At 58.3% G+C, this 27,573-nt stretch overlaps 3 protein-coding genes across 8 annotated transcripts in view; 1 reads left to right on the top strand and 2 right to left on the bottom strand.

Annotated features, from left to right (window-relative positions):
- Nucleotides 1-15,125, top strand: part of DHX38 (DEAH-box helicase 38) — a 33,544-nt gene extending 18,419 nt beyond the window's left edge. For both annotated transcript variants that reach the window (XM_030581653.1, XM_030581652.1), the window contains exons 10-27: nucleotides 112-219; nucleotides 8,932-9,044; nucleotides 9,130-9,267; nucleotides 9,578-9,764; nucleotides 9,847-10,032; nucleotides 11,241-11,381; nucleotides 11,520-11,630; nucleotides 11,761-11,877; nucleotides 12,085-12,192; nucleotides 12,307-12,419; nucleotides 12,874-13,082; nucleotides 13,194-13,348; nucleotides 13,444-13,599; nucleotides 13,677-13,811; nucleotides 13,895-14,020; nucleotides 14,245-14,340; nucleotides 14,570-14,691; nucleotides 14,859-15,125. In XM_030581653.1, coding sequence (XP_030437513.1) covers nucleotides 112-219; nucleotides 8,932-9,044; nucleotides 9,130-9,267; nucleotides 9,578-9,764; nucleotides 9,847-10,032; nucleotides 11,241-11,381; nucleotides 11,520-11,630; nucleotides 11,761-11,877; nucleotides 12,085-12,192; nucleotides 12,307-12,419; nucleotides 12,874-13,082; nucleotides 13,194-13,348; nucleotides 13,444-13,599; nucleotides 13,677-13,811; nucleotides 13,895-14,020; nucleotides 14,245-14,340; nucleotides 14,570-14,691; nucleotides 14,859-14,943 — 2,406 coding nt within the window. In that variant the 3' untranslated portion in view covers nucleotides 14,944-15,125. The remainder of the gene's footprint in view (nucleotides 1-111; nucleotides 220-8,931; nucleotides 9,045-9,129; nucleotides 9,268-9,577; nucleotides 9,765-9,846; nucleotides 10,033-11,240; nucleotides 11,382-11,519; nucleotides 11,631-11,760; nucleotides 11,878-12,084; nucleotides 12,193-12,306; nucleotides 12,420-12,873; nucleotides 13,083-13,193; nucleotides 13,349-13,443; nucleotides 13,600-13,676; nucleotides 13,812-13,894; nucleotides 14,021-14,244; nucleotides 14,341-14,569; nucleotides 14,692-14,858) is intronic.
- A 915-nt stretch (nucleotides 15,126-16,040) lies between these two features.
- Nucleotides 16,041-19,975, bottom strand: PMFBP1 (polyamine modulated factor 1 binding protein 1). Its single transcript, XM_030581660.1, has 7 exons — nucleotides 19,742-19,975; nucleotides 18,970-19,137; nucleotides 18,702-18,869; nucleotides 18,336-18,398; nucleotides 17,981-18,090; nucleotides 17,016-17,090; nucleotides 16,041-16,575 (listed from the first exon to the last, which is right to left on the bottom strand). The coding sequence occupies exons 2-7, from the start codon at nucleotides 19,114-19,116 to the stop codon at nucleotides 16,290-16,292; spliced, it is 849 nt and encodes a 282-aa protein (XP_030437520.1). The 5' UTR covers nucleotides 19,117-19,137; nucleotides 19,742-19,975; the 3' UTR covers nucleotides 16,041-16,289.
- Nucleotides 19,976-20,289: 314 nt separating this feature from the next.
- The window catches only part of LOC115660332 (polyamine-modulated factor 1-binding protein 1-like), a 351,977-nt gene continuing 344,693 nt past the window's right edge, over nucleotides 20,290-27,573 (bottom strand). For 4 of the 5 annotated variants that reach the window (XM_030581654.1, XM_030581657.1, XM_030581658.1 and 1 more), the window contains 5 exons: nucleotides 26,755-26,970; nucleotides 22,807-22,929; nucleotides 22,527-22,653; nucleotides 22,191-22,348; nucleotides 21,089-21,955 (listed from right to left, as the gene is read on the bottom strand). In XM_030581654.1, coding sequence (XP_030437514.1) covers nucleotides 21,218-21,955; nucleotides 22,191-22,348; nucleotides 22,527-22,653; nucleotides 22,807-22,929; nucleotides 26,755-26,970 — 1,362 coding nt within the window. In that variant the 3' untranslated portion in view covers nucleotides 21,089-21,217. Of the gene's footprint in view, nucleotides 20,684-21,088; nucleotides 21,956-22,190; nucleotides 22,349-22,526; nucleotides 22,654-22,806; nucleotides 22,930-26,754; nucleotides 26,971-27,573 lie in introns of those variants that run through there. The other variant, XM_030581656.1, reaches the window with a different exon arrangement.

The raw sequence follows: 27,573 nt of genomic DNA, 5'->3' as shown, positions 1-27,573 counted from the left end.
TACACCTCCCCTGTTTTGTTGGCAAAAGCTGCCTGTTGCTGACAAAACTTCATAGTGTAGGCAAAGTCTCGGTCAGTGCTGATTTGGGACCTCCCTCTCTTGCCCCTGCAGCCAGAGCCAGTCATCCCGGTCAAGGATGCCACTTCGGATTTGGCAATCATCGCCCGCAAAGGCAGCCAGCTGGTGCGCAAACACAGGGAACAGAAGGAACGCAAGAAGGTAGGCGCCAGGCATGGCTGCTATTTCCTGGGAGTGGGGTGATCTGTTTTACTCTCTGTGTCTAGGAGCCCCAGTCCTGCACAAACACAGAACCAAAAGATGGTCCCTGCCCCAAAGAGCTGAATGCAAGACAAACGATGGGCTGTAAACAGGCCAGTGGGGGAATCCAAGGAAACCATGAGACAGTGAAAAGCAACAAAGAGTCCTGTGACACCTTATAGACTAACAGATGTATTGGAGCATGAGCTTTCATGGGTGAATACCCACTTCGTCAGACGCGGTGCTGGTCTGCATGATAGGCTCTGCTCCCGGCACACCGGCAGCCCAGCCACTGTCTGGTTATTTGTAGGCATCATGACAAAGGAGGGGGCAAGATTGCATTTGTCCAGGCCAGAGACACAATGAAGACACCTGACAAGGAGAGCCGGGCTGAGAGTTTCAGCCGTGTGGATGGATAAGAAGGGCTGTAGGTTAGAGATTTTATGCAAAGAGAACCTGCACCATTTAGACATAGCCCAGAAGTGAGGACCTGGAGAGAGGTACAGGTTGAAGATAACTCCCAGGTTACAGGCCTGAATGTCAGGCAGGATGGTAGTGTTGTTCACAGTGATCGAGAAAGAAGGCGGTGGTAGGAGCTCGGTTTTAGCCATGTAGAGCTTGAGCTGATAGCTAGACACCCATGAGGAGATGTCGGCGAGACAGGCCTAGACTTTAGTTTGGACGGAAAGAGATGGGTCGAAGGTTAAGAGGTAGCTCTGTGAGACATCTGCATAGAGATGATACTTGATGCAAATGAGATTACCCAGAGAGGAGAGAAGGGGCCACAAAGCCTCCTGGAACCCCCATGGAAAGCTGGAGACAGGATGAGGAGAATTCTCTGAAGAACATGCTGATGGAGTGGTTAGAGTGGTAGGGAAAGAACTAGGAGAGAACAGAGTCATGGAAACCAGTGGAGGACAAGATTTCAAGAAGAGCATGGTGTCAGTAGCTGACAGGTCAAGGAGGATGAGGATGGAGTACTGGCTCTGAGCTTTGCCTAGGAAGAGGTCATTAGAGACTTTGCTGAGAGGGTTCGGTGGCGTGCAAAGGGCAGAAGCTGAGTTGTAGAGGGTCTAGGATGGGAATTAGAGGGGAGGAACTCCAGACAGTGATTGTAAACAGCGTGGTCAATGAGCCTGGGGAGGAAAGGGAGATGAGGCAGTGGTTGGAGTTAAGGGACGTGGGGTAAAGGGTGGGTTTTTAAGATGTAAGCGACTACAGCATACTTGTGTTATGAGGGGAGAAGAGCCTGAGAAGAGCGAGAAGTTAAGCAGAAGAATAAGGGAGAGGATGGAGAGTGGGTGCGAGGAAGATCAGGCGATGGCATGGAGTCAGTGCAATTAGAGAAGGAGAGCAGACGAGAAACCTCTGCGTCTATGACCAGGGAGAAAGTGGTGAGAGCTGGTGGGGAGGAGTGAGAAGGGAAGGTTAGCTGAAGGGAGGGGAAGATCATGTGTTATATTTTGCCAGTTTTTATCTTGGAAAAAATTGGTCCCCCCAGAAGAGTGGGATGGAAGGAGGGTTTGAAGAGCAAGTCAGGTGGTGAAAAGGTGGCTGGCGTTGTGGGTGCGGGATTCAGTTCAGCTGGAGAAGTAGAGTTGTTCATCTAGAAGATGGCAGACTGGAAGGAGGAGATCTGCATTTGTAATGGAGGGAATCAGCCCAGCCATGGAATTTCCACCCAAGACACTCTGTAGCACGAGAGCCAGAATGGCGTAAGTGGCTGATCCATTGCTAGGCGGTGGCAGGGTAGATCTTGTGACTGGAGAGAGGGACAATGAATCATGGAGACATTCAGCAAGGATGTCCATGGAAGAGAGGGAGGAGAGCAAACAAGAAGTCAGTGCTGATGGACTGGAAATCATGGAACGACTGAGTAACAGTCTGAGGTGGGACTGATGGATGAGGCTGAGAAAAGACCAGGTGAAGGTTGGAGACTTGGGACCTCAACAACCAGAGAGAGCAGTGCTTGTTGGAGACCAGATCAAGGGAATGACCACTTTGATGAGTAGGAGAGTTGAACCAGGGTTGTAGGGCAAATAAAAAGGTGAAGGCTGACTGGTGAGGACCTCAGCTCCTGTCGCTGGGTTCCTCCCCCAACCCCTGCAATGGAGGAGACCCCTGTGTCTACCGGAATTGCGTTAATAGATTCTAAAGGCAGAAGGGACCCCTGTGATTTTAGTCTGACCTCCTGTGTAACACCAGCTGTAGAACTTCCTTGAAGGGGTTCTCAAACTTCATTGCACCGTGACCCCTTTCTGGCAACAAAAATTACTATGTGACCCGGGAGGGGGAACTGAAGCCTGAGCCTGCCCTGGGCAGGGGGCCAGAGCCAAACTCAAGCCCACCACCCCAGGTGGGCAAGCTGTAGCCAAGGGCCTGTAACCCTGAGCCCCAACCCTCAGGCTTGGGCTTCGGCCCCAGGCTATGGGGCTTTGGCTTGGGCTTTGGCTCTGGGCCCCAGCAAGTCTAACGCCAGCCCTGATGACCCTATTAAAATGGAGTTGTGACCTACTTTGGGGTTCTGACCCACAGTTTGAGAACTGTGGGAACTAGAGCATAGCTTCTAGGAAACATCTAATCTTAATTTAAAAATTGCCAGTGATGTAGAATTCACTACAGTCCTTGATAAATTGCTCCATTTTTTTAACCTTCACTGGTAAAAATTTATGTCTTACTTCCAGTCTGAATTTGTCTAGCTTCAACTTCCAACCATTGGATCATGTTAGACCTTTCTCTGCAAGATTGAAGAGCCTGTTATCAAATATTTTTCCCCATGTGATTAAGTCACCTCTTTATACTTCTCTCTGTTAAGCTAGGTTGAGCTCCTTGAGTCTACCACTGTAAGGCAGGTTTTCCAATCCTTTAATCAGTCTCATTGCTCTTCTCTGACCCCTCTCCAATTTATCAACATCCTTCATGAACTGCGGACTCCAGAACTGGACACAGTATTTCAGTAATGGTCACAGAAGTGCCAAATACAGAAGTAATATAATCTCCCTTCTATCGAATATTCCCGTTCGTATGTCCCAGGATCAAATTAACCCTTTTGGCCACAGCGTCACACTGGGAGCTCATCTTCAGCAGATTATCCACCATGATCCCAAGTCCTTTTCAGAGTCAGTGCAACAAGGATAGAGTCCCGCATCCTGTAAGTCTGTTCTGTGTTCCTGGGTGTATTGCCGTACATTGGGCGTATTGAAACGCACTTTGTTTGCTGTGCCGTTTACCCAAGCAGTCCAGAGTGCTCTGTATTAGTGACTTGTCCTCATCATTATTTACCACTCCCCAATCTGTGTGTTCTCTGCAAATGTTACCAGTGAGTTTGTTTTCTTCCAGGTCCTTGATTAAAGATGTTAAATAGCATAGGGCCAAGAACCGATCCCTAGGGGACCGCAGGAGAGAGGCAACCATTCAGTGCTTCCCTGTGTGCAGTTACATTTTGAGACCTGTCATTTAGTCAGTGTTGTGCAACGATGATTCTGTGTGTTAGTTTTCTAATCAAAATGTTGTGTAGGACCCAGTCAAATGCCCTACAGAAGTCTAAGAATAATCTTTATTCTTTCTGTGGCCTCCCACTGTGTAGGGTATCCACCAGGTTCTGGCATTTATTTCAGCCTTGTTCTGCTCTGTTCAAGCTGAAATTATGGACTTGGTTCCTTTCTCCAATGTTCTGTGTAATGTTTCTCTAGATCGCTGTCTTTTTCTCCATATCATCACTTGTGGCGAAAGTCATGTTGGTGGCAGCCTTAAAGTGTGTCCTAAATATGTCCATCACTGTCGTCTTAGCATATTTGATGCTTTAGACTAGTTCACTCTACTTAAAATTTCTGATGTTGCAAGCAATTCTTTCCAATTGTCTTTGAAGATCTTCTGCAGACATTTACTTTGGAATGACATGATCTTAACAATTTCTGTTGTAGATTGCCATGACTCTGCTCCATAAAGGAGGACAGACATGATGTCAGTGTTAAAAATTCAGATTTTCATGTCAGTGCCAATCAGCTACTCTTCCACATCTTTTTAGAGTTATGAAAGTTGTCGCTGCTTGACAGCTAGCATGCGTCACCATCATTGCGCATCTCACTCTTTGTCTACTCTGGTTACTTTTGGGACATTGATAGCTGTATACTTTGTCTTCCTTTTGTTGATGAACAAACCAACTTGTTTTGCTGTGTCTGCCAAAAGCTGCGTGTTGCTTTGTCCATAAAATTCTTCAGTTTCCTTCTGCAGTTACTTTCCTTATGACATAGTCAATGACCAGTGTAAACAGTAGTGAACATACGAACAGAAGAACGGCCATTCTGGGTCAGACCAAAGGTCCCTCTAGCCCACTGTTCTGTCTTCCGGCAGTGGCCAGTGCCTGGTGCCTCTGAGGGAATGAACAGAACAGGTAACCATCAAGTGATCCATCCCCTGTCACCCATCCTTTTACTTAGTTGTTTAGCCATGGTGGCTCTTATTTGGTTCTCTTACTGTTTTTTTAATTTGGAGTTATATTTAAGTTGGGCCTCTATTACGGTGCCTTTAAAAAGTTTCCATGCAGCTTGCAGGGATTTCACTTTTGGCACTGTACCTTTTAATTTCGGTTTTAACTAACCACCTCATTTTTTTGTCGTTCCCTTTTCTGAAATTAAATGCAGTGGTGTTGGGCTGCTGTGGTGTTTCCCCCACCACAAGGATGTTACATTTAATTATATTGTGCTCACTGTTACCAAGCAGTTCAGGTATATTCACCTCTTGGACCTGCTCCTGTGCTCCACTGAGGACTAAACCAAGTCCTCCTCTTGTGGGTTCCAGGACTTGCTGACATTTAAGGTGTCAAGAAACTTTATCTCTGCATCCCGTCCTGAGGTGACATGTACCCAGTCAATATGGGGATAGTTGAAATCCCCCATTATTATTGAGTTTTTTATTTTCATAGCCTCTCTGATCTCCCCGAGCATTTCACAGTCACTAGCACCATCCTGGTCAGGTGATCGGTAATATACCCCTACCGCTGTATTCTTATTATTCGAGCATAGAATTACTATCTATAGAGATTCTGTGGTACAGTCTGGTTCATTTAAGATTTTTACTTCATTGAGTCTACGCTTTCTTTCACATCTAGTGCCACTCCCCAACAAGCACGACCTGTTCTGTCCTTCCGATATATTTTGTACCCTGATATTACTGTGTCCCATTGATTATCCTCATTCCACCACGTTTCTGTGATGCCTGTTATATCAATATCGTCCTTTAACATGAGGCACTCTAGTTCACCCAGCTTATTGTTTAGACTTCTAGCATTTGTATATAAGCACTTAAAAACTTGTCACTTTTTAGCTGTCTCCATTATGTGATGTAATTGAATGGGACTTTTTTTCATTAGACTGTTTCTCATCAGATCCTAACTGTATTTTACTATCTTCCATCCTCTCCTCCTTAGTAGGACATCGAGAATCTCTAATAGTAGATACTCCCCAGGGGATATCTCTGTCCAAACCATGTGCTCCTCCGCACCTGTCGGCTTTCCCCCAGCCCTTAGTTCAAAAACTGTTCTACGACCTTTTTAATTTTAAGTGCCAACAATCTGGTTCCATTTTGATTTAGGTGGATCCCATCCTTCCTGTATAGGCTCCCCCTTTCCCAAAAGTTTCCCCAGTTCCTAATAAATCTAAACCTCTCCTCCTTACACCACGTATTGAGACCTTGCAGTTCTGCCTGTCTAACTGGCCCTGCGTGTGGTACTGGAAGCATTTTAGAGAATGCTACCATGGAGGTCCTGGACTTCAGTCTCTTACCCAGCAGGCTAAATTTGGCCTCCAGGACCTGTCTCCTGTCCTTCCCTATAGTACTGGTACCTACATGTGCCACGACCACCGGCTCCTCCTCACAGGGGCAGCTCCAGGCCCCAGCACGCCAAGCGCGTGCTTGGTGCGGCATGCCGCGGGGGGCGCTCTGCCAGTCGCCGGGAGGGCGGCAGGCGGCTCCAGTGGACCTCCTGCAGACGTGCCTGCGGAGGGTCCACTGCTCCTGCGGCTTCAGCGGAGCATCCGCGGGCACGCCTGCGGGAGGTCCACTGGAGCCGCGAGACCGGCGGACCCTCCGCGGGCACGCCTGCGGGAGGTCCACTGGAGCCGCGAGACCGGCGGACCCTCCGCAGGCACGCCTGTGGGAGGTCCACTGGAGCCGCGAGACCGGCGGACCCTCCGCAGGCACGCCTGCGGGAGGTCCACTGGAGCCGTGGGACCGGCGAGTGGCAGAGCGCCCCCCTGCGGCATGCTGCCGTGCTTAGGGCGGCGAAACGGCTAGAGCCGCCTCTGCCTCCTCAGCACTACACAAGTCTATCTAGATGTCTCAAGTGGGGCATGGAACACCCTTACGTTATTCAGTTCTCACTGCAAATCATTGGCTGATGTTGTCACCATCTCTGACAGCAAATTCTAATAATAAGAATAATACATCAACACCACAGTTTCCAACCAAACTTGTAATCTCATGAATTTGATATCAGTTTTGTTTGACTGGATCTATTTTCCACAAACCCAGGTTGATTGGCATTAATTGCATTCCTCTCCTTTAATTCTTTATTAATGGAGTCCTATATCAGCTTATACGTTATCTTGCCCAGGATTAGCGTCAAGCTGACTGGCCTATCTTTACCTGGGTTGTCCTATTGATCTTTTCTAAATATTGGCATGACATACACTTTTTTCCAGTCTTATGGAATGTCCTCAGTGTTCCAAGAGCAGGAACGCCGGCAGCCTTTTTGGCGCCCTGGGCAGCAGAAGGTCCTGCCCCCAAAATGGCACCTCCGATGGAGGCGGGAGAAGGTCCTGCCACCGAAATACCACTGACAACCGTGGCAGCCGAACATCTGGCTGCCATGGTCACTGTCCCTGAAATGTTAGTGCCCTAGACGACTGCCTAGGTCGCCTAATGGGTTGCACTGGCCCTGTCCAAGAGTAACAGCCCTGCATCTCCTTGACCAGCTCTTTTAAAACTCTGGAGCTGCTGATTGTAAAATGTCCTGACTATAATAGGTGCTGTTCAATATCTGCCTGTGTTACTAATGGAGTGAAAAGTGTTGCATCAGCATGTGATATGACTACATCAACTGTTTTTTCCCTAAACACAGAACAGCAATATTTACTGAACTTGTCTACCTTTTCTGCATTGTTGGCAAATCTACCTTTTCTATCCAGTAATGGACCGTGTCGTTGGGTTTTTCGTTGTTCTTAATTTACTTTCAAATGCTTTCTTATTGTCCTTAACTCTTCCGGCCTTAGATTCTCCTTGTGTCCTTTTGGTTCCCTTACCATTTTCCTATAGTTCCTACCTTGTGATTTATATTCACAGAATCAGGATTGGAATGGACCTCGAGAGGTCTTCTAGTCCGGTTCCCTGCACTCAAGGCAGGACTAAGTTATTATCTAGACCATCCCTGACAGGTGTTTGTTTAACCAGCTCTTAAAAACCTCCAGTGACAGAGATTCCACAACCTCCCTGGGCAATTTATTCTGGTGCTTAACCATCCTGACAGGAAGTTTTTCCTAATGTCCAGCCTAAACCTCCCTTGCTGCAAGTTAAGCCCATTGCTGCTTGTCCTATCCTCCGAGGTTAAGAACAATTTTTCTCCTTGTCCTCGTAACAACCTTTTATGTACTTGAAAACCATTATCATGTCCCCTCTCATTCTTCTCTTTTCCAGACTAAAAAAGACCCATTTTTTTCAGTGTTCCCTCATAGGTCATGTTTTCGAGACCTTTAATAATTTTTATTGCTCTTCTCTGGATTTTCTCCAATTTGTCCACATCTTTCCTGACATGTGCCCAGAACTGGGCATAATATTGCAGTTGAGGCCTAATCAGCTTAGAGTAGAATGGAAGAATGACTTCTCGTGTCTTGCTTACAACACTCCTGATAATACATCCCAGAAGGATGTTCGCTTTTATTTTTTTTACAACAGTGTTACACTGTTGACTCATATGTAGCTTGTGATCCACTATGACCCCTAGATCCCTTTCACCAGTACTCTGCAATCATGTCCCATTCTGTATGTGTGCAGCTGATTGTTCCTTCCTAAGTGGAGGACTTTGCATTTGTCCTGATTGAATTTCATTCTGTGAACATCTTCTTTCTTCCGTTTGTTTATAATCTATATATAAAAATGTATTTCCTTTTCATAGCTGCATTCACTTTCCCTCTAAGCTAGGTTGTTTTTTTAACCTGTGCAGCTTTCTCTTGTTTGTGGCTTTTTGGGCCTCTAGAGTGAATTAGAGAGGATCCCATTGTTACTCTGTGTGCATGAGGGAGATGTTAAGGGTTTGAGTCAAGATCCAGTGGCTGGAAGATGAAGGTGGACAGATTCAGTCTAGAAATAAGGCGTGAATTTTTAGTAGTGAGAGGAATTAACTGTAGGAACAACTTACCAGGGGATGTGGTGGATTCCCCAGCACTTGAAATCTTTAAACCAAGATTGGTGTCTGCCTAAAACCAAATCTGCTGTAGCTCACCCAACAGCTATGGGCTTGATGCTGCTGGAGTGCTGGGTGAGGTTCCAGATTAGATGGTCACAATGGGCCCTTCTGGCCATCTTCAAATGTCCCATCTGGGATGTGGTTGGGCGCTTTGTTCCTCTGCTCTTGGCAGTGCTGGAGGCGAGCTGGCACTTTGCTCTTTTGCCTTTCAGGCTCAGCACAAGCACTGGGAGCTGGCTGGCACCAAACTGGGAGACATTATGGGCATCAAGAAAGAGGAGGAGCCAGACCAGACTCTGACAGAAGATGGCAAGGTGGATTACAGGTAGGTCTGCTTGGTGGGGTTCTGAGCCTGGCACTTGGATGAGGTCCATGGAGTCACGCACTCAGGGGCTGCTGTGTCCCCCCAGGACAGAGCAGAAGTTTGCTGATCACATGAAGGAAAAGAGCGAGGCCAGCAGTGAGTTTGCTAAGAAGAAGTCGATTGTGGAGCAGAGGCAGTATCTGCCCATCTTTGCTGTGCAGCAGGAGCTGCTCACCATCATCAGGTACCGCTGCTAGCCCCTCCCTCCCAGGCAGCTTCTCCTAGGTAGAGAGGCAAAGCCAGATGGGCCTTCGGCTCCTGTACAGCTCCTGGATGGAGCCCAGTAACTTGTCTGACTGAAGCATCTTCCAGAGAGGCCTCCAGCCTTGACTGGAAGGCATCAAGAGATGGGGACCATGCTGCTTTCCCCTCCTCCCCCTCCGGCAGGTCTCTGCACTGGTGGTCCCTCGGCTGCGGGAGCAGGCTGCACACCTTGTACGCTTGGGCAGGGACTGAAGCCTGCTGCTGAGACACCTCTTTCTGCTCTTCCCTAGGGATAACAGCATTGTCATTGTGGTGGGGGAGACAGGGAGTGGCAAGACCACCCAGCTGACTCAGTACCTGCATGAGGACGGCTACACCGACTACGGCATGATCGGCTGCACCCAGCCCCGCAGGGTGGCTGCCATGTCGGTAGCCAAGCGGGTCAGCGAGGAGATGGGTGTGAGCCTGGGAGAAGAGGTGAGTCTAGCAGGCCCCAGGGTAGCTCTGCTGGGTTGCTGGTGAGGTATGCTGTGCGGGTGCTGAGCTCTCCGCTTTCCAGGTGGGCTATGCCATCCGCTTTGAGGACTGCACGTCAGAGAACACGGTCATCAAGTACATGACGGATGGGATCCTGCTGCGGGAGTCCCTGCGGGAGGCCGACCTAGACCATTACAGCGCCATCATCATGGACGAGGCACACGAGCGCTCGCTCAACACGGACGTGCTCTTTGGCCTGCTGCGGGAGGTCAGTGCACCCGAGGGTGGGGCAGGCCATGGGATGGGGTAGGGGCAGCAGAGGGCACAGGCCAGAGCCTGGCTGCTGGTAGCATGGATTGGATGCCCTCCTGGGACTTGGGGAGGGAAGGGTAGGGAGGTGGAGGCTCTGGGGCAGGGGGAGTGAGACGTGCCCCTCGCAGAGAGGGGATACAGTCAGTACAGTACCCCACCCTTGCAGTGTGTGTGGGGGGGAGGAGTGGCCTGGGCCCTGCCCGCTTGCTGCCCTCGCAGTGTGTGTGGGGGGGAGTGGCCTGGGCCCCGCCCCTCTGCTGCCCTCGCAGTGTGTGTGGGGGGGAGTGGCCTGGGCCCCGCCCCTCTGCTGCCCTCGCAGTGTGTGTGGGGGGGAGGAGTGGCCTGGGCCCCGCCCCTCTGCTGCCCTCGCAGTGTGTGGGGGGGAGGAGTGGCCTGGGCCCCGCCCCCCTGCTGCCCTCGCAGTGTGTGGGGGGGGGAGGAGTGGCCTGGGCCCCGCCCCCCTGCTGCCCTCGCAGTGTGTGTGGGGGGGAGGAGTGGCCTGGGCCCCGCCCCCCTGCTGCCCTCGCAGTGTCGTGGGGGGAGGAGTGGCTTGGGCCCTGCCCCCCTGCTGCCCTCGCAGTGTGTGTGGGGGGGAGGAGTGGCCTGGGCCCTGCCCCCCTGCTGCCCTCGCAGTGTCGTGGGGGGAGGAGTGGCCTGGGCCCTGCCCCCCTGCTGCCCTCGCAGTGTCGTGGGGGGAGGAGTGGCCTGGGCCCCGCCCCCCTGCTGCCCTCGCAGTGTGTGTGGGGGGGAGTGGCCTGGGCCCCGCCCCCCTGCTGCCCTCGCAGTGTGTGTGGGGGGGAGGAGTGGCCTGGGCCCTGCCCCCCTGCTGCCCTCGCAGTGTCGTGGGGGGAGGAGTGGCCTGGGCCCTGCCCCCCTGCTGCCCTCGCAGTGTCGTGGGGGGGAGGAGTGGCCTGGGCCCTGCCCCCCTGCTGCCCTTGCAGTGTGTGTGTGGGGGGAGGAGTGGCCTGGGCCCCGCCTCCCTGCTGCCCTTGCAGTGTGTGTGTGGGGGGAGGAGTGGCCTGGGCCCTGCCCCCCTGCTGCCCTCGCAGTGTGGTGGGGGGAGGAGTGGCCTGGGCCCTGCCGCCCTGCTGCCCTCGCAGTGTGGTGGGGGGAGGAGTGGCCTGGGCCCCGCCTCCCTGCTGCCCTCGCAGTCTGTCTCTCCAGGTGGTGGCACGGCGCGCGGACCTGAAGCTCATCGTCACCTCGGCCACCATGGACGCAGAGAAGTTTGCCTCCTTCTTTGGGAACGTTCCCATCTTCCACATTCCTGGCCGCACCTTCCCTGTCGATGTCCTGTTCAGCAAGGTGCCTGTGGGGGTGGGGGTCTGGGCAGGGCTGGCTGCATGGGGAGGAGGTGGAGATGCTGTGTGATGGGTCCTGTGCATGAGGGGGAGTCGGGCTGTGGGCAGCCAGGCCCCCCTCGAACTGCTCTCTGCCTTTCAGACCCCGCAGGAGGACTACGTAGAGGCTGCGGTGAAGCAGGCCCTGCAGGTGCATCTGTCTGGGGCCCCTGGAGACATCCTCATCTTCATGCCGGGCCAGGAGGACATTGAGGTGACCTCAGTGTGCCTTAGCGCTAACCCGCAAACCCCGCCCCACCCCACGGCAGACCTGGCAGCACTAGCCAGCCTCCCCCCAGGGCCCTTGTGCCTTTTCTTGCTTTCACTTCCCTCTCTGTCCCCAGGTGGCCTCAGAGCAGATCGTGGAGCATCTGGAGGAACTGGAAAAGGCCCCAGCTTTGGCTGTGCTGCCCATCTACTCTCAGCTGCCCTCTGACCTGCAGGCCAAGATCTTCCAGAAGGTAGCCCGTTGGCAGGGTCTCCTGGGGGAGGGGAGCAGCGGCTCCTGTAGGGGAACCTGATGTCTGACTGTGTAGAAGGGAAAAGCCAGGGACCCACCGCTCCCCGCGGGCGCTGATCCTGGCACTCCTTGTCTGCATCCCTGGGGGGCACGGTCGGGAGCTGGGGGCTGCCAGCCCCTCAGGGCGCTGACACCTGGTGTGTTGCAGGCTCCGGACGGTGTCAGGAAATGCATTGTTGCCACCAACATTGCGGAGACCTCGCTGACGGTGGACGGCATCATGTTTGTCATTGACTCCGGCTACTGCAAGCTGAAGGTGAGGCCAGGGCTGGTGGCGGAGCCCTGCTCCCTGGAGCTGCTGCGTAGCCACCTTTTGGGCCCTGCCCGTTATCCCCCACCCTGTCTCACTGCTCCTTGCCTGCCCCACCAGGTCTTCAACCCCCGCATAGGGATGGACGCCCTGCAGATCTACCCCATCAGCCAAGCCAACGCCAACCAGAGGTCGGGTCGCGCTGGCCGGACGGGCCCAGGTCAGTGCTTCAGGTAGGCGCCTTGCTGCAGCATTAACCCTTTGGGTGCTGAGCTGTGGACATAGCAGCTGCTTCCCCTCAGTTGGCTTGACTCTAGCTGCTCCGTGGGAAGGGTCCTGGAGCTCAGGGGATCTGAATGTGTGCACACCCCAAAGTGTCCCAGCTTGGAGGGGGTCTCCCGAGTGCACCACGGAGAGCTGCCTCAGCCCCCTCGGCTGTAGCAGTGGCGTCTCCTTGGCCACCCAGCTTCTCCTGCACTGTTGCTGGGGGTGTGTGCAGGGTCTGCTCCTTGCCCCAAAGCAGGACACGCTGGAGCTGCAGCTCCTGTGCCCAGGATCCCTGCTCTAGAGAGCTCCCCGGCTTGCTGTGGCTGGGCAGGAGGTGGCTCTGAGCTCAGCAGGGAAGTGGAGCTATCTGAGGGGCTGGCTGGGGAGGAGGGAATGGCGCTCATGGCATTGGTTCCCCAGGCTCTACACTCAGAGCGCCTACAAGAATGAGCTGCTGACCACCACGGTGCCTGAGATCCAACGCACCAACCTGGCCAATGTGGTGCTGCTGCTGAAGTCCCTGGGCGTGCAGGACCTGCTGCAGTTCCACTTCATGGACCCACCTCCTGAGGACAACATGCTGAACTCCATGTACCAGCTGTGGATCTTGGGAGCCATGGACAACACGGGTAAGGAGGGAGGGGAGCGCTGAGGACTTCAGGGAGGGGGTTTGGGGGAAGGGTGGGAATAGGGGGTGCTGGCAGCTTGCTTTGCTACCGGCTCCTGTGTTGCTCTGGCAGGTGGCCTGACCTCAACGGGGCGCCTGATGGTAGAGTTCCCGCTGGACCCGGCGCTCTCCAAGATGCTCATTGTCTCCTGCGACATGGGCTGCAGCTCCGAGATCCTGCTCATCGTCTCCATGCTCTCTGTGCCCGCCATCTTCTACCGGCCCAAGGTGCATGCTGCTGCCTCGCCTCTCCCCTCATGTGTGGGCTGGTGGGCCCATCCGTCACCTCCAGTCCTAACCCTGCGCCCCCTGCTCCCCCCTAGGGCCGCGAGGAAGAGAGCGACCAGGTGCGGGAGAAGTTTGCTGTTCCGGAGAGTGATCACCTGACTTACCTGAACGTTTACCTGCAATGGAAAAACAACAGCTACTCCATGCTGTGGTGTAACCAGCACTTCATCCACGCCAAGGCCATGAGGAAGGTGGGGCCGTGCTGGGAGGGGCAGAGGATGGGGCCTCTGAAGTGGGGCAGGCCTCTGATGGGCATGTGCTGTTGCAGGTGCGGGAAGTGCGTGCCCAGTTGAAGGACATCATGGTGCAGCAGCGCATGAGCCTGGCATCCTGCGGTTCAGACTGGGACATCGTCAGGAAGTGCATCTGTGCCGCCTACTTCCACCAGGCGGCCAAACTGAAGGTGAAGGGTGGGGAGTGCAGGGTGCAGGCCGAGGGAGGGGCAGGGTGCTGCCCAGGGCTGTGCTAACCCAGCTGTTTCCACAGGGCATCGGGGAGTATGTGAACATCCGCACCGGCATGCCCTGCCACCTGCACCCCACCAGCTCTCTCTTCGGCATGGGCTACACTCCAGACTACATCGTTTATCACGAGCTGGTCATGACCACCAAGGTGAGCGGGCCGTGCCCTCCCTGCTGGTGGGTGGGATGTTCTCGGGGGGGGTTGGGGCCGTGCCCTCCCTGCTGGTGGGCGGGATGTTCACAGAGGGTGGGTGTGGGGCCAAAGGAGCTTTGCCTTCCATGGTGCAGGTTAGTGCTGGGCTAAGGGGGTGTTGGTGCCTGGGAAGGGGAGGTGGGACCCGTGGCCTGGTCTGCCCGTGCTCTCTCTTCCCCCAGGAGTACATGCAGTGTGTCACGTCTGTGGATGGAGAGTGGCTCGCAGAGCTGGGCCCCATGTTCTACAGCATCAAGCATGCAGGGAAGTCGCGCCAGGTAAGGGGGGGTACTCCCCTGGGGGTAGCCTCCATGGAGACTGGGTTTTGCCCACCGCCACGCTGGTGCTGCCTGCTCTATGCCTGGCTATGCCCACACCCCTGCAGGCCTGGGGAGCTGCACCGGGTGCCCAGCTAGGCAGGACTGGACACAGGCTGCAGCCTGTGCCACAGGCCTCTCCCCTTCCCAGCCCCTGCACTCAGAGCTCTCGCCCTTGCTGCTGCTGCAGGAGAATCGCCGTCGGGCCAAGGAGGAGGTGTCTGCCATGGAGGAGGAGATGGCTCTGGCTGAGGAGCAACTGCGAGCACGCCGGGAAGAGCAGGAGCGCCGCAACCCGCTGGGCAGTGTGAGGTGGGTGCTGGGCATGGTAGCAGGGGCTGTCCCCAAAGGGCCGCGGCATGGGGCTGCCTGGGTCTAGGGGGATAACGACTGCTGTGAGTAGCGCCCGAGGGTGGAGGAGCAGCTCAGGCATGGGGGCTTCCGGCCCCATGGCTAATGGCCCTTGCTCTCCCTCGCAGGTCTTTGAAGATCTATACTCCGGGGCGAAAGGAGCAGGGGGAGCCCATGACGCCGCGCCGCACTCCTGCCCGCTTCGGCCTGTGAGCAGGCGCTTCGCTGTGCTGGCCTGGAGCTGATGGATTCCCTGCGGGGGGCTGTCCCCCGCTGTGTGTAAATGTGACTCTGGGGTGCTGGGGCCCCGCCCCGCCCTTGCACCTGCACACACCTTGGCACTGTTTGCTACAGAGGAGAAATAATTTTATTTGTATAAATGTCGGTGGCCTCCAGCCCTTGCTTTGTCCTGTGCTGCGCTTGGCAGGGTCCTGCTGCCTTCCATGGAGCTGGGTCCCCTGCAGGTGTGAACATGACTGGAGGCTGCACCAGGCTGTGTGAGCGTGAAGCAGCCCCAGCTCCTGCGCACCGGGCACGGCTCCGGCCTGGATCAGGTGCCCCTGCGTCACAGGGCTCTACGAGAGGGGCTGGTGCAAGATGTCCAGTAGCTGTGCCCATGGTGCTGCCAGCACAGACAGTGCACACCCATCTGTCGCCCCACCTGCAGCCTCGTGGAGAGATGAAGTCCCTGCGCCCTACATCTGCTGCCTCCCTAGACTCGGGTCCCATCTCCCTCCCAGAGCCAGTGATTTTGTGGGTTGCAGCCCCGGCCCTGGGCCCAGCACGGCCAGTTGCCGTTAGCTTCCACTAAGGCTGAGGTAGCGCTGCCCTTCCTGGGCTGAGAACAGGGCAGCAGCCTGGCTGTCGCTGTGGGGAAAGAGGGGTGTGCTGACCTCTGAGCCCCCTTCTTGGGCTTGATCTCTGCCCTCACACGACAGCAGGCAGTGGTAAATGTGGCCTGGTGTCAGAGAAAGGGCCTTGGTCACAGAAATCGCAGTGTGCTCAGCCTGGGTACCAGCAGGGCTGCTTGCTCCACAAGCTTGCGCCAGGGGCTGGTATACACAGCTGCAAGCTGGGCCGTGGCAGCTCCTCTCCTGGGGGAGAGAATCCGCCTCAGGGCTGCTGCTGCTGCTGCTGCAAAGCTGGGCCCAGCACCTGGTGCCAAGCGTGGTCCCTGGCCCTGGGAGAAAAGGAATCAGCGGCCCTGTGAGTCTTGCGCTGCTCGGCCCCCCAGGCTGTGGCTGAGCTGGGGGAAGGGGCAGGAGGGAGCAGTGCTGCTGCAGTCACTACATGGACTAGGGATTGGGGGCTGGACTAGCGACACATTTAATGGCTGAAATACATGGGCTCTTCCTAGTAAGTGGGGTTTGCTGAGGAGGATGCAGCCCCCGCCCTGCCACCCTGGTAGGTGACAGCCTGGGCCCGTGGCTTAATTCACAGTGCAGGCTGGGCCCGGGCCCGCAGCAGGTAGCTGAGGTAGGTACAGAGGACGTGCCTGCCCTGTGCACAGTCCTTGCTGGGTCCATCGTGCAGGCGCCGGGCTGGAAGAGGGAGGGACCTCACTCCTCGCCCAGGAGCAGGGGCCATGGCTGCCGAAGCACGGCCCGTGCGTCTAAGCTGCTGCCCTGCAGAGCCTGGGACAAGAAGCACAAAATCAGCAGCAGCTCTTGGCAGCAGGGCCCTCTCTCCCCCCCCAGCCCCTCCTGGAGCCTGCCCCTGGGCCCAGCTCTGCCTGCTAATGTCCTGCTCACCTTCAGCCGTTCACACTCAATGCGCTGCTTGGCCACTTCGCCTTTCAGGTGCCTGTTCTCCTGCTGCAGCCTCGCCAGCACCTCCTGCAGGTGGCTGTGGGGAAGGGCAGGGAGGCAGTGAGCTGGCAATGGCCCAATGGGCAGATGCAGCTCAGATTGGGTTGCACCTGTCTCCACAGCCAGCTCTCTCGACATTCCACACACAGCGGGTGGGCTGCTGCACGCCTGCAGGGCGCTGGTGTAATCCTGGTGCCGGGCTCTGCTCCCAGCACTGGGACCAACCCCTGCGTGCAGCTGGGGATGGGGCAGGCTCGCTGCTCCTGTCTGTCCAGTCACAGCCCAGGGGCCAGCAAAGCAATGGGGGTGCTAGCGCCCTTCCCCCACTCAGTCAGGGTGGGGTCAGAGCCGCACACCCCCCCATCCCCCTGTGTCAGATCCCTTAGGGCTGATGCACAGCCAGCTGCCCTTGAACCTGGCACACCTGCCCTGGTCTAGACAGGTGGCTGCACCATGCCAGGCGCTGGTCCCACTTACTCCTTCTCGCCTGTCAGCTGCGCGATGTGCTTGATCTGTTCCCGGATCTTGCGCCCCAGTTTGTCATTTGCTTGCCTGAAACAGGGCCGGAGGGGAGGGTCAGCTGGTTCCCACGGAGCTGTGTCCGTGGGCTGAGCGCAGCAGTGGGAGCCCAGCCAGAGTCACCATCTCGGGGCTCCCAGTGATGGACATGTGGAGAGGCAGCTGTTGTGCCAGTCTGGTAGAAATGCCATGGAGGCAGGAGCACAGCTGGTGCCAGGCTGCAGGAGCGTAGCCTTGTTACCCCGATGCCACGGCTGCTCGGGGGGGGAGGGGGGCGCGCTGGGCTGGGCAGTTGTGCAGGAACACAGCCTGATGCCTTGTTACCCCAATGCTATGGCTGCTCAGGGAGGGGGGCCTAGGCAGTCATGTGGGAATGCAGCCTGATGCCTTGTTAGCCCGATGCCACGCCTGCTCAGGGGCGGGGGGGGAGGCTGGGCAGTCGCGCAGGGATGCCGGACTGCAGGAACGCAGCCCGATACCTTGTTACCCTGATGCTGCGGCTGCTCGTGAGAGGGGTAGTCGTGCAGGGATGTTGGGCTGCAGGAATGCACCCTGATGCTACAGTGGTGGTGGGGGGGGGCTGGGCAGTCATGCAGGAATGCAGCCTGTTGCCTTGTTAGCCTGATGCCATGGCAGCTCATGAGGGGGGTGGGGGGGCAGTCGTGCAGGGATGCTGGACTGCAGGAACGCAGCCTGATGCCTTGTTACCCCCCATGCCACGGCGGCTCGTGAGGGGGGTGGGGGCAGTCGTGCAGGGACGCTGGACTGCAGGAACGCAGCCTGATGCCTTGTTACCCTGATGCTGGGGGGCTGGGCAGTTGTGCAGGGACGCAGCTGGATGCTTTGTTACCCTGATGCTACGGCTGCTGGGGGCAGTGGTGCAGGGACTCCCAAGGCAGCTTCGGCTCAGCCCCCTCACTCACTTTTGCTCCTTCACCCACTGGCTGACGTTGGCCAGCACCAGCTCGCTCTCGCGGTGCAGCCGGCGGCTGTCTGAGCGCGCAGCCCCCAGGGAGGAGCGCAGCGCCTCTGCCTGCAAGAGAAGTAACACAGCACCAGCCCCACAGCCAAGCTAGAGTGTCCCCCCACCACCTGTGGCTGGGTCACGTGGCGCTGCACAGCTGCCTCTGGACACGGACGGGTTCAGCCGAGCCAGGCTCAGCCGTCCACCGGGGACAGCTATGGAATAATCTGCCCCTGGGCCACGCGTTGCCTGAGCCCTTGGGTGGGGAGCGGCTCAAACACCCACTCGGGAGAGACTGGAGGGGGGGGCCCTACCTCACTGCTGGAGGCCGTGAACTTCTGCCGTAAGACTCTGAGTTCCTGCTGCAAGCGGTCTCTCTGCCAAGGAAGGGCGTGTTATGAGCCGGGGAAATGCTCCCCAGGAACACACGTCTGGCTGGTGGTAGGGGGAACTAGGCTCCACTCGAGGATCAAGCCCACAACCCAGCCCGGCTCCTAGGTCCCCATGCGCTGTCCAGTCAGTGAGCCCTGCTCACACCACGAAGGCACCATGCCCCTGGTGCCCCGGGCCGAGGGCCGCAAAGCTAACGGCCTCATCTGCCCTGCCAGCATTCAGGGACTGTACTGGGCCAGCCCCAGGGTTCTGTGTGATATGCCATCACCCCCCCGCCCCCCACTTACCTCTTCAGCGGCACCATGGAGCGTTTCTTTCAAGGAGGCCAGTTCCACCTTGAATATGACCAGGTCCTCATCCCGCTGCGCCAGGGCCTGCGCGTTCTCCTGGTACCGCCTCTGCCAGTGCTGCACTTGGCTGCTCCGCTCCTCCAGCTGCTCCTCGAAGGACCGGGCCTGCCGGAAATGAGTGGCGGCAGGTGACCTGTAGGGAGGCAGGTGGGGGCTGGGTGGGGGGGGAGCTCAGGGAGGTGGTTGCAGTACATGAGTCACTCACCTCCTGCTCCCTCTGCTGCTGGAAACCCTGCAGCTTCTTAAGCTCCCCGTTGAGCTGCCTCAGCCGCTCCTCACAGGCTGCTGTCTCCTCCTCCAGCTGGGCTTCCCTGGCCTGTGTCCGCACCAGCTCCGCCTGCAGGGCTGCCATGTCCTGCACCGTCTCGCTGAGCTGTCACAGGATGGAGCAGTAGGGGCGGCAGGCCCTGGGGCAGGCAGCTGGGCTGCACTAACACCCCCCCAGCCTTCCAGCAGAAGCGAGAACTGTACAGACACGCTGCTACACTGGGCCAGGCCAAGACCCCTACTGAGCCCCTGCCCCGGCACAGGCCCCTGGTGCTGCACTCAGGCCTGGGAGGGCAGGGGGGTCAGCACTGAGAGTGCTAGGCACTTGTACCAAAGCAGGAATGCTCTGTATGCGGTCACTGACTGCTCCCCATGGGTGCCGAAGGGTAACATGCTCCTGGGCCACGCAGGTGCCAGGCAGGCTGTGTGGGGCATCCAACCGTCCGGGCCGCTGTGAACGCCCCATTCACTGGCGGCTCCAGAGAGACACCGGGCGCCGCAGGCTGGCCCGCAGGGCGGTGCCAGCAGGCAGAGCAGATGCACACCATGTGGCACGGGGCCGGAGAGCGGGTGAGCCCACGGAGCTGTGACCCCTCTCCCTGCCCTGGGGGTCAGCACTGCCTCTGCCCGCGCTAACACCAGGCCAGCACTGCTGCTCCAGCTCAGGGGGGGTGATGGGGTCCCTGGGGTGGGCCCTGGCTCTGCCCTACCTTCTCCAGTGCCTCCTTCTGCTTCTCTTGACAGGACGCAGTTCTCAGTGTCAGGGCCTGGATAGTCTCCTCTGCTGCAGCCAGCGTGCGGGTGCTTTGCCACTCTCTGGCCTGAGCTGCTCCCAGCTCTGCCTGCAGCTGGGCCAGGGCCGACTCCTGGAGCGTGGCCTGCGGGGAGTTCAGCGCTGTCAGCTGGGCACCAGCAGCTGGGCCAGCTTCTGGCCTGTGCGGCTGGAGCGCTCACCTTGCCGGCCTGCTGCTGTATCTGCTGCTGGAGCACTCCAGCTGGGCGCAGCACTGCCTCAGCTGCTCCTGTAGCTAGCACCCAGGCAGGGCCGTCAGCAAGGTGTGCTCGCTCACCTCTCCACACACAGGCCCCAGCCAGCCTCCGTATCTCCCCTCTTCCCCCCCACGGCCACTGCCCCATAGTGGCCTTGTCTCCCGTTCTGCTGGGACCCATCATGGGCTCACCGCTTGCTCGCTGCTGTGGAGCTCTCGCTGCAGCTCCTGGCGCTCGCTGGCCAGCAGGCACTCTCTCTCCTGGGCTCCCTGCAGCTGCCGCTGGAGCTCTTCCTCCCGGCTCTGCAGCTGGCTCAGCTCCTCCCGCAGGGCCTGCTGGGTGGATTCCTGCTCCTGGAACTAAGGGAACATAGGGCTGCAGGTGCGAGGCCAGGGCAGCACGAGTGCCTAGGGAGGAGACGCTGCCACCTAAGCAGGGTGCTCCCTTTCTGTCTTGCCTGGCGCCCAGGTCCCCCCAGTCCCAGGAGGAGGCCACGCCCAGCCTGTACCTGCTGCTGCAGGGCTTTCGCCTGTTCCTGGCTCCTCCCCAGTTTCAGCTCCATCTTGGCCATTGAGTGCTGATGTTGCATCCCCTGCTGCAGGGCGACCTGGTGCCTCTGCTTCCACTGGCCCAGCTCCGCCTTCAGGCACTCCAGCAGCTTCCTGTGGGCGAGCCCCCAAAACAGAGCCGCTCCAGCCTCTGCCCTACGACCCCTGGGAGCCCAGCTGGACACCTCACATGGCAGGCTCACAAAAATCAACCCTGGTTCTGCCCCCTGGCCCCTTCCCATCGTGAGTGGCTCTATCTCAGGTCTCCCTGTCCCACAGCCACATCTCTGAGTGCTGCCTGGTGCTGCTCGGGGTCATGGAGCCTGGCACGGGCAGATGCCAACATCCTGTGCCCCTTGCTGGGCTCTTCCCACCTCCACCAGGGACCACTGACAGGTCCCCGGCTGCTCCCAACCTGCTCTGCTCCACCTCATCCATGCTCCTGGACAGCTGCTCCTGCAGCACCCGCTGCTCCGCCTCCAGCCTGCGGCTGGCCTGCTCCAGCCGGCCAACCTCAGCCATGCGCTCGCTCAGCTGCTCCTGCGTGCTCTGCAGGCTGCTCTGGGCCAGCAGCAGCCGCTCCGCCTGCTGCACTAGCTCCTGAGCTGCCAGAGACAGGGAGGAACATGCTCACCCAGCTGCTGCCCATCACACACAGCAGCTGGCCCCCCAAGCTGGGCAGCAGGAAGGAGACTCCTGCTCCTGAGCATACCCAGTGCTCCGCCACTGACACAGACTGGAGCGGAGGCCTCTGCACCTCGTGGGCAGCTGGAGCCCATCACCTGGGCATCTGGGAGGCTCTGAGATGACTGGAACGGGCAGGCTCAGCTGTCTGCCATCAGGGTCAGCTATCCCTGTACTGGGGCCCACCGTATGAGTTCCCTGCAGTAGCGTAAGGGGCAGATGGGACTCACTCAGGGGAGGGGCGCTACGTGGGCGCTCCCCACCCTGAAGTTGGTAGATTCCAAGTGGGAACATCCCGGAACTGTGGAACAGAGGCTGGCACCTGCCAGGACTTTGGGACGTGTGTCTCTGGGGAATGCCCCAGGCAGGAAATGTCTCGCCCGCCTTCCCTGAGCCACGAGAGCCTGAAGCCAGTGGGGCCAAGGGCACAGCCAGGGTGCAGCTGCCTCGCTCACCAGCTGCTTGCTGCTGCTGCTGGCTGTCCTGCAGGCTCTGTCTCAGCAGCTGGATCTCCTCCTGCAGGCTGTCGCTGGCCGCCTGGCTCTGCTCCCTCTCCTGCTGGGCCTGCTGCAGGCGTGCGGCCAGGCTCCTGGCCTCTGCGCGCTGCTTCTCCAGCTTCAGCTCCTTCTGCTGCAGGGCACCATGAGCCTGCCGCATGGCGGCCTGTGCCTGGCGGAGCTGTTCATCCCTCCTCTGCATGATCTGTGCCACGAGAGACCACAGCACTGCCACAGACACTGCCCCACGGGCCACGCCACAGCCTGGACCCCGCCTCCAGCACAGCCCTACAGCCACAGGCCCCTCCACGTAGCCCCCACAGATGCTGCCGCATCTGCCTGAGACCTGGGGGAGGCTGGAGCCCTCTCCTGCTGCAAACGCATGTTGGCCCAGGGCCCCTGGCTTGTTCCTTCGCTGGGTCCCTGTCTCCTGGGCTCACCTGCTCCTTCTGCGCACACAGACGGCGGCTCTCCCGGAGCTCACACTCCAGTTGCTGGATCAGCTGCTGCAGCTTGGCCACCTCCAGCTGCTTCCGCTCCACCTTAGCAGCTGTGTCCTGCCTCAGATTCTGCACCTCCAGCTCCAGTGTCCCGACGGCTGAAAAAAGCAGCGCCATGCTAGTGCCAGCTCCTGCTTCCTGCAGCTGCCCAGAGCCGCTGGCTGCTGTAGGGCGTCTCCACCGACCTGTCGGGCAGCGCTGACGGGCCCAGGGGCCAGCAGCAGCTTCCCCCACCCCGGGGCTCTGGCTGGCAGGAGAACCGGCCACTTCCTTTACCTTTCATGCTGCTGTTCTTCTGCTCGGCCACTCGCACCAGCTCCAGCTTCAAGTCCTGCACCAGGCACTGGTACTCCTCGGCCCGCTGGCTGTGCTTGGCGCGGTCCTCGTCAGCGTGGCTCAGCTGCTAGACACAACGCAGCAGCACAGCTCAGTCACTGCCGTGGGCAGCCAGCTGCCAGGCCTGGCTGGGCCTGGAGCAGTCCCAGGGCGCTGGCTGCCCAGTGCTGCCTGGCGCTCCCTGCCGACATCCGTGGGCGCAGGGGCGGGACGGTCCTACCTGCTGGAGGTTCTCTGCCATGGCGACTTGGCTCTCATAGCTGGCGTTGGAATGACTATGAGTGGCTGTGTAGGAGGCAAACTCCGTCTGCACATCTATCAGAGTCTTGTCAGCTTCCAAGCACTGAAACCACAGGCAGCAGGATACCAGTGGGCTGGGCCCCAGCGAGTCCCTGGGCAGCTGGGCACAGATGGGGTTACTGGCCTCCCCGGGGGCTGAGTCTATAGACGAGTGTGCCAAAGTACAGCTTATCAGCCCCCCGCCCCGCCCCACCACCAGCCGGGACGACCCGGAGGGCCCTGAGCTATGCATACAGCTGTGAGGTGTGGCATGACGGCACAAGCCTGAGCCAGGTATCTGTACAGTGTGTGCAGTACGCCACGCACCCAGCACGCTACCCAGGCTCCGGTCAGGCTTGGAGAGGAGCCGCTTAGCTCTGCCTGGCTGACCACTGCGTATTGCATGGCTTACAAGGGAAGGCTATGTGCATGTGGGGGCCGCTTGAGCCGCTGCTGCTCAAGCCTGCAAAGTTGACAAGAGCTCACAACAACCTGTGCAAGGCACACCCAGCAAGGATGCGGATCAAAGAATTAAGCTGGTGTCTCAGGAGAGGCCACGCCTCCCCATAGCCGTCACACAGGGTAGGTGCAGGGAGTCAGTGTGACGAAGTGGACCTGTTCTTAATGTTTCCTCTGAATACTGTGTGGGTGCCTCAGTTTCCCCTATGCATTTCTTAAGTTGCCGGGGGGGGGGGTCAGATTGTTGCAGAGCACAGGGCCAGTGCCCACAAATGGCCGACACTCTATCACCTGGCAACTAATGCCCAGGCCCTTCCCCCCCCTGCAAGGGGATGCTAAAGGTGCTAGAGAACAAAGCGATAAGGTGACCTCCTGGCCCGGGAAAGGAACAAAGCCCAGAGGAGGAGGGGCTGGAGGGGGTTTCAGTTTGGAGCTGGCTGGGGATGGGAAGTGAGGGCAGATGGGAGTGCTTTGGGACGCTGTGAGTGCTACGAGGGCCCAGTGCTGGACACGCCAGGGGGTGCTCAGAGGGACAGCGGAGCCTGTGCAGGCTGGGAGGGGAGGGCTGGTGCAGTCGGGGAGCTGGCCCCTGCCAGGCACAGACGAGGTTCCCTCACGCTAAGGGCAGGCGGTAGCGAAGTGCCACCCAGCCCTTGGACGCACCACATGGTGGGAGGGTGGAGCGGGAAGCCCGGGAATGCCTTGCGGGAAGGGACGTGTGGGATTAGAACACCGCTGCCTGCGCTGCTGTGCACATTGTAGGAGGTTGCAGGGAAGAGCCACAGAAATGATTCAAGGGCAGGAGAAAAGGCCTGGCCGTGTGGCTTCAGGCGCTCGAGCTTTCGCTCTTCTCCAAGGGACATGGAGTGGTGACGTGAGTACCACGGCTCCTTAGCTTCCTGAGGAGCCAATAGTGGGGCTGCAAGGCAGCACAAGGCAGCGGTAGAACCAAGGGCTGGGCGTTAAAGCCAGACACGTTCCGCTGAGCACAAACCGTTAGCAGGGTGGGCATAAGCACCCGCCACGGGACGTGGGGGCCTCGCCAAAGCCTGAAGGGGCCTCAGCCACACAAGTGGGGCTGAATGTGGGGGGTAACTAGGTGACGCTCCTGGTACCCAGGTCAGCCTGGCTAAGCGGCTGCGCCTTTCTGGCCATAGAGCACACAGTTACTTGCCCTGCCGTAGCTGCAGCTCTGCTAGCCATGCTGGCTGCGTGGCTCCCACGTGGGTGCGATCAGCGGCGGGGCCTGAAGATCTAGAGAGCAGAGCAGCTGCACCCAGCCCTCCCCTGCTCATGCAGAACCCTGGCTCTGGAGGATTCTGGAAAGGCAGGCCCAGCAAGCGGGTTGTGGGGGCCACACAGGCAACGCCAGGCAGACCCACAGGGCAAGTAACCAGTTCTTTTTGGGCAGGCACCTGTAGCGCCCACTGGCAGAGACTGACGAGCAGTGGCCCCCCCCTTGAGAAGGTGGGACCGAGGAGGCTTGACTGCACGGCTGCCCTACCAAATGGGATCGCACCCTGCAGAGCCGGGGTTCCACCACTCAGCAGCCGACATGGGGCTGCTCCGGGGCATGCGGCGAATGCAGCTTGTGCTCTGGTGGCGTGAGCTGTGCTGGTCGGAGGGTGTGACGAAGTGGGGCTGTTCTTAATGTTTCCTCTGACTACTGCGTTGGCGCCTCACTTTCCCTATGCATTTCTTAAGTCTCCAGTGTGCAGAGGTGGCCGACACTTTGTATCCTGGCAACAAATGGCCGGGGCTCTCCCACACCCCTGCAAGGGAATAGCTAAAGGTGAACAAAGAGCTCAGGTGACCTCCTGGCCTGGGGAAGCAATTTGCCCCAGGCCCCGCAGGGGCCCCCATGAGAGTTTTTTGGGGCCCCTGGAGTGGGGACCTTCACTTGCTCCGGGAGCCCCGGAAAACTCTCATGGGGCCCGGGCCCCCCGGAGCTTCTTCCACTCCGGGTCTTCAGCGGCAATTCGGCGGCAGGGGAGGGGTCCTTCCACCCCAGGACCCGCAGCCGAAGTGCTGGGTCTTCGGTGGCAATGCGGCGGCAGGGGCCCCCACCACCACCGAAGATCCCAGGCCCTCTGAATCCTCTGGGCAGCCCTGCGGGAAAGAGACAAAGGAGGGGCTGGGGTGCGGGTGTTCAGTTTGGAGCTGGCTGGGGACGGGATGTGAGGGCAGACGGGGTGTCTGGCTCACTGGGCCCCAGAATGGACCCAGCCGAGGGGTCCCGTTCACTGTACCTACAAGCTCTGTTTTAGACCCTGTTCCTGTCATCTAATCAACCTCTGTTGTACTGGCTGGCTGAGAGTCACGTCTGACTGCGAAGTGGGGGTGCAGGACCCTCTGGCTTCCCCAGGACCCCGCCTGGGCGGACTCGCTGTGGGAAGCGCACGGAGGGGCAAAGGATGCTGAATGCTCCAAGGAGAGACCCAGGAAATGAAGCCATGTGAGCTTCTTGCCCTGCAGACAGTCTGCTCCGAGGGAGAGGAGGCTCCCCACAGTCCTGACTGGCATTGTGGGGAGCAGTTCCAGAGCATCGCCCAGGGACTCCGTGACAGGCTGTCTGTGACACACTGCTCTGGGGAGGGCTGTGGGACAGGTTGGGATCCATGCAAGTGAACCAGATCACGAGTACATTTATGGGCTAAGTCCCTGGTGTCTGGAGTCGGTCCAAGTGTGTGCTGCACCCTAGTCTTGGTGAGTCTGTGACCAGCATCTTTGCAGGAGGTGTGGCTAAGGACCCTCTCACTGTGATGGGGCTCTGGAATCCAGGGCATTGCCCTGGGGGCTCTAGTGGCTGTTCCTTCTCTGGAAGCTGCTCTGGTTCGTCCCGGTGTGCAGCCAGGGGCTGGCAGACACGCAGGTGGGGACTGAGAGCTGGTTACTGCCTCAGTCTTTGGACACTGGGGGGATTCTGACCTGAGAATTTGGTCAGCCCAGATGCTAGGAACACGTGGAAAGATTTTACCTTGAACCAAGTCTAGTTTGTTAGTTACTAGGAAGTGTTTTGTGTTTATTTCTCTTGTAACCATTGCTGACTTTAATCTTACACTTATACTCACTTCAGCTCTACCTCGTGGTACTTAAATAAACTTGTTTTATTCTTTAATCAGATCAACTCAGTGCTGTGTTTGAACTGAACTATTAAAGTCACAAACTTTCCCCTTCGAGGGACAAAGCTCCTCTAATCTCCGAACTGCCCAGGAGAGGCTGGACTGTGCAGCACACACAGTCTGGGGTGGAATCCAGAGCATGACATGGCAGTCTGGAGGGACGGTGTGTGAATGGGCAGGGGAGCAGGTGTGAATGCTGGTGTGCAGGTGACGGTCTCTAAAGCCCTCACAACACGCCAGCCCTGCACACAGGCCCTGCCCCAGGGATGGAGCAAGCCAGGCCAGCTGCCCCACTTCTCTTCGCTCACCTTGGTCTGACTGGCAGCCAGCTGCTCTCGGAGGGCCTGGATGCTCTGCTCATGCTGGGGGGTGTGCTGAAGGCTCCTGTCCAGATCCTCCTGTGTGGCATGAAGTTCTTGAGTCAGCTGCTCCACGGCCGTCTGCTTCCTCCTGCCCGTCATCTCCTGTTGCAGAACCAGCTGCTTGCTGCACAGGTTGATGATGATGTCATCACACTCCCACATCTGCAGCAGGGATGGGAAGCAGCTCTCAGAGGGGCCAGACAGCAGGACCGGCCCAACCCGCGGTGCTGATTAGTGGGGTGGGGGCTGGGCCAGCTCCCCTGCCTGCAGCCTTCCGAGGGAAGGATTGAGAATGACACGGGAGGAGGCCAGCTGCCCACTCCACGAGCTCCTCTGGGAGAACAGCAGAGGCAGATGGGCAGCCAGAGGCCATTGAGCACCAAGCCTGAGTCTGTGCAGCCGGACACCGGGGCAGAGTGGGTGTCCAACCTGCCGACTGTGACCTGGCGCTTTCCCAGCTCGTCTGCCCCAGGCCAGCGGCTGCACTGCCTGTGCTGGGTAGTGCTTCTCTGAGCGTCACACGCTCGGCACCGCGAGCACGGTCACAAGCCACGGGCCTTCCCGTGGCCCCTGCACCAGGGTGGTTCCCCTCCGAATCCACACGTTGGGAGCACGGTGCAGCCCCTCCAGAGCCCGGAGCGCCAGGGCTGACACCACTGGCATTGTGCCCTCGAGTCCCCCACCCCAGCAGGTGAACTGGAGAAAGCCCTGGAGAGTGACTACAGGAAACCTCTCAGCACAGACAAGGCCACGGGGCCTGTGCAG

The sequence above is a fragment of the Gopherus evgoodei genome, chromosome 12 (genome assembly GCF_007399415.2).
Source record: "Gopherus evgoodei ecotype Sinaloan lineage chromosome 12, rGopEvg1_v1.p, whole genome shotgun sequence".
Taxonomy (NCBI): Eukaryota; Metazoa; Chordata; order Testudines; family Testudinidae; genus Gopherus; species Gopherus evgoodei.
The sequence above is the reverse complement of the archived record's forward strand: the minus strand, read 5'-3'. Positions and strand labels throughout refer to the sequence as shown.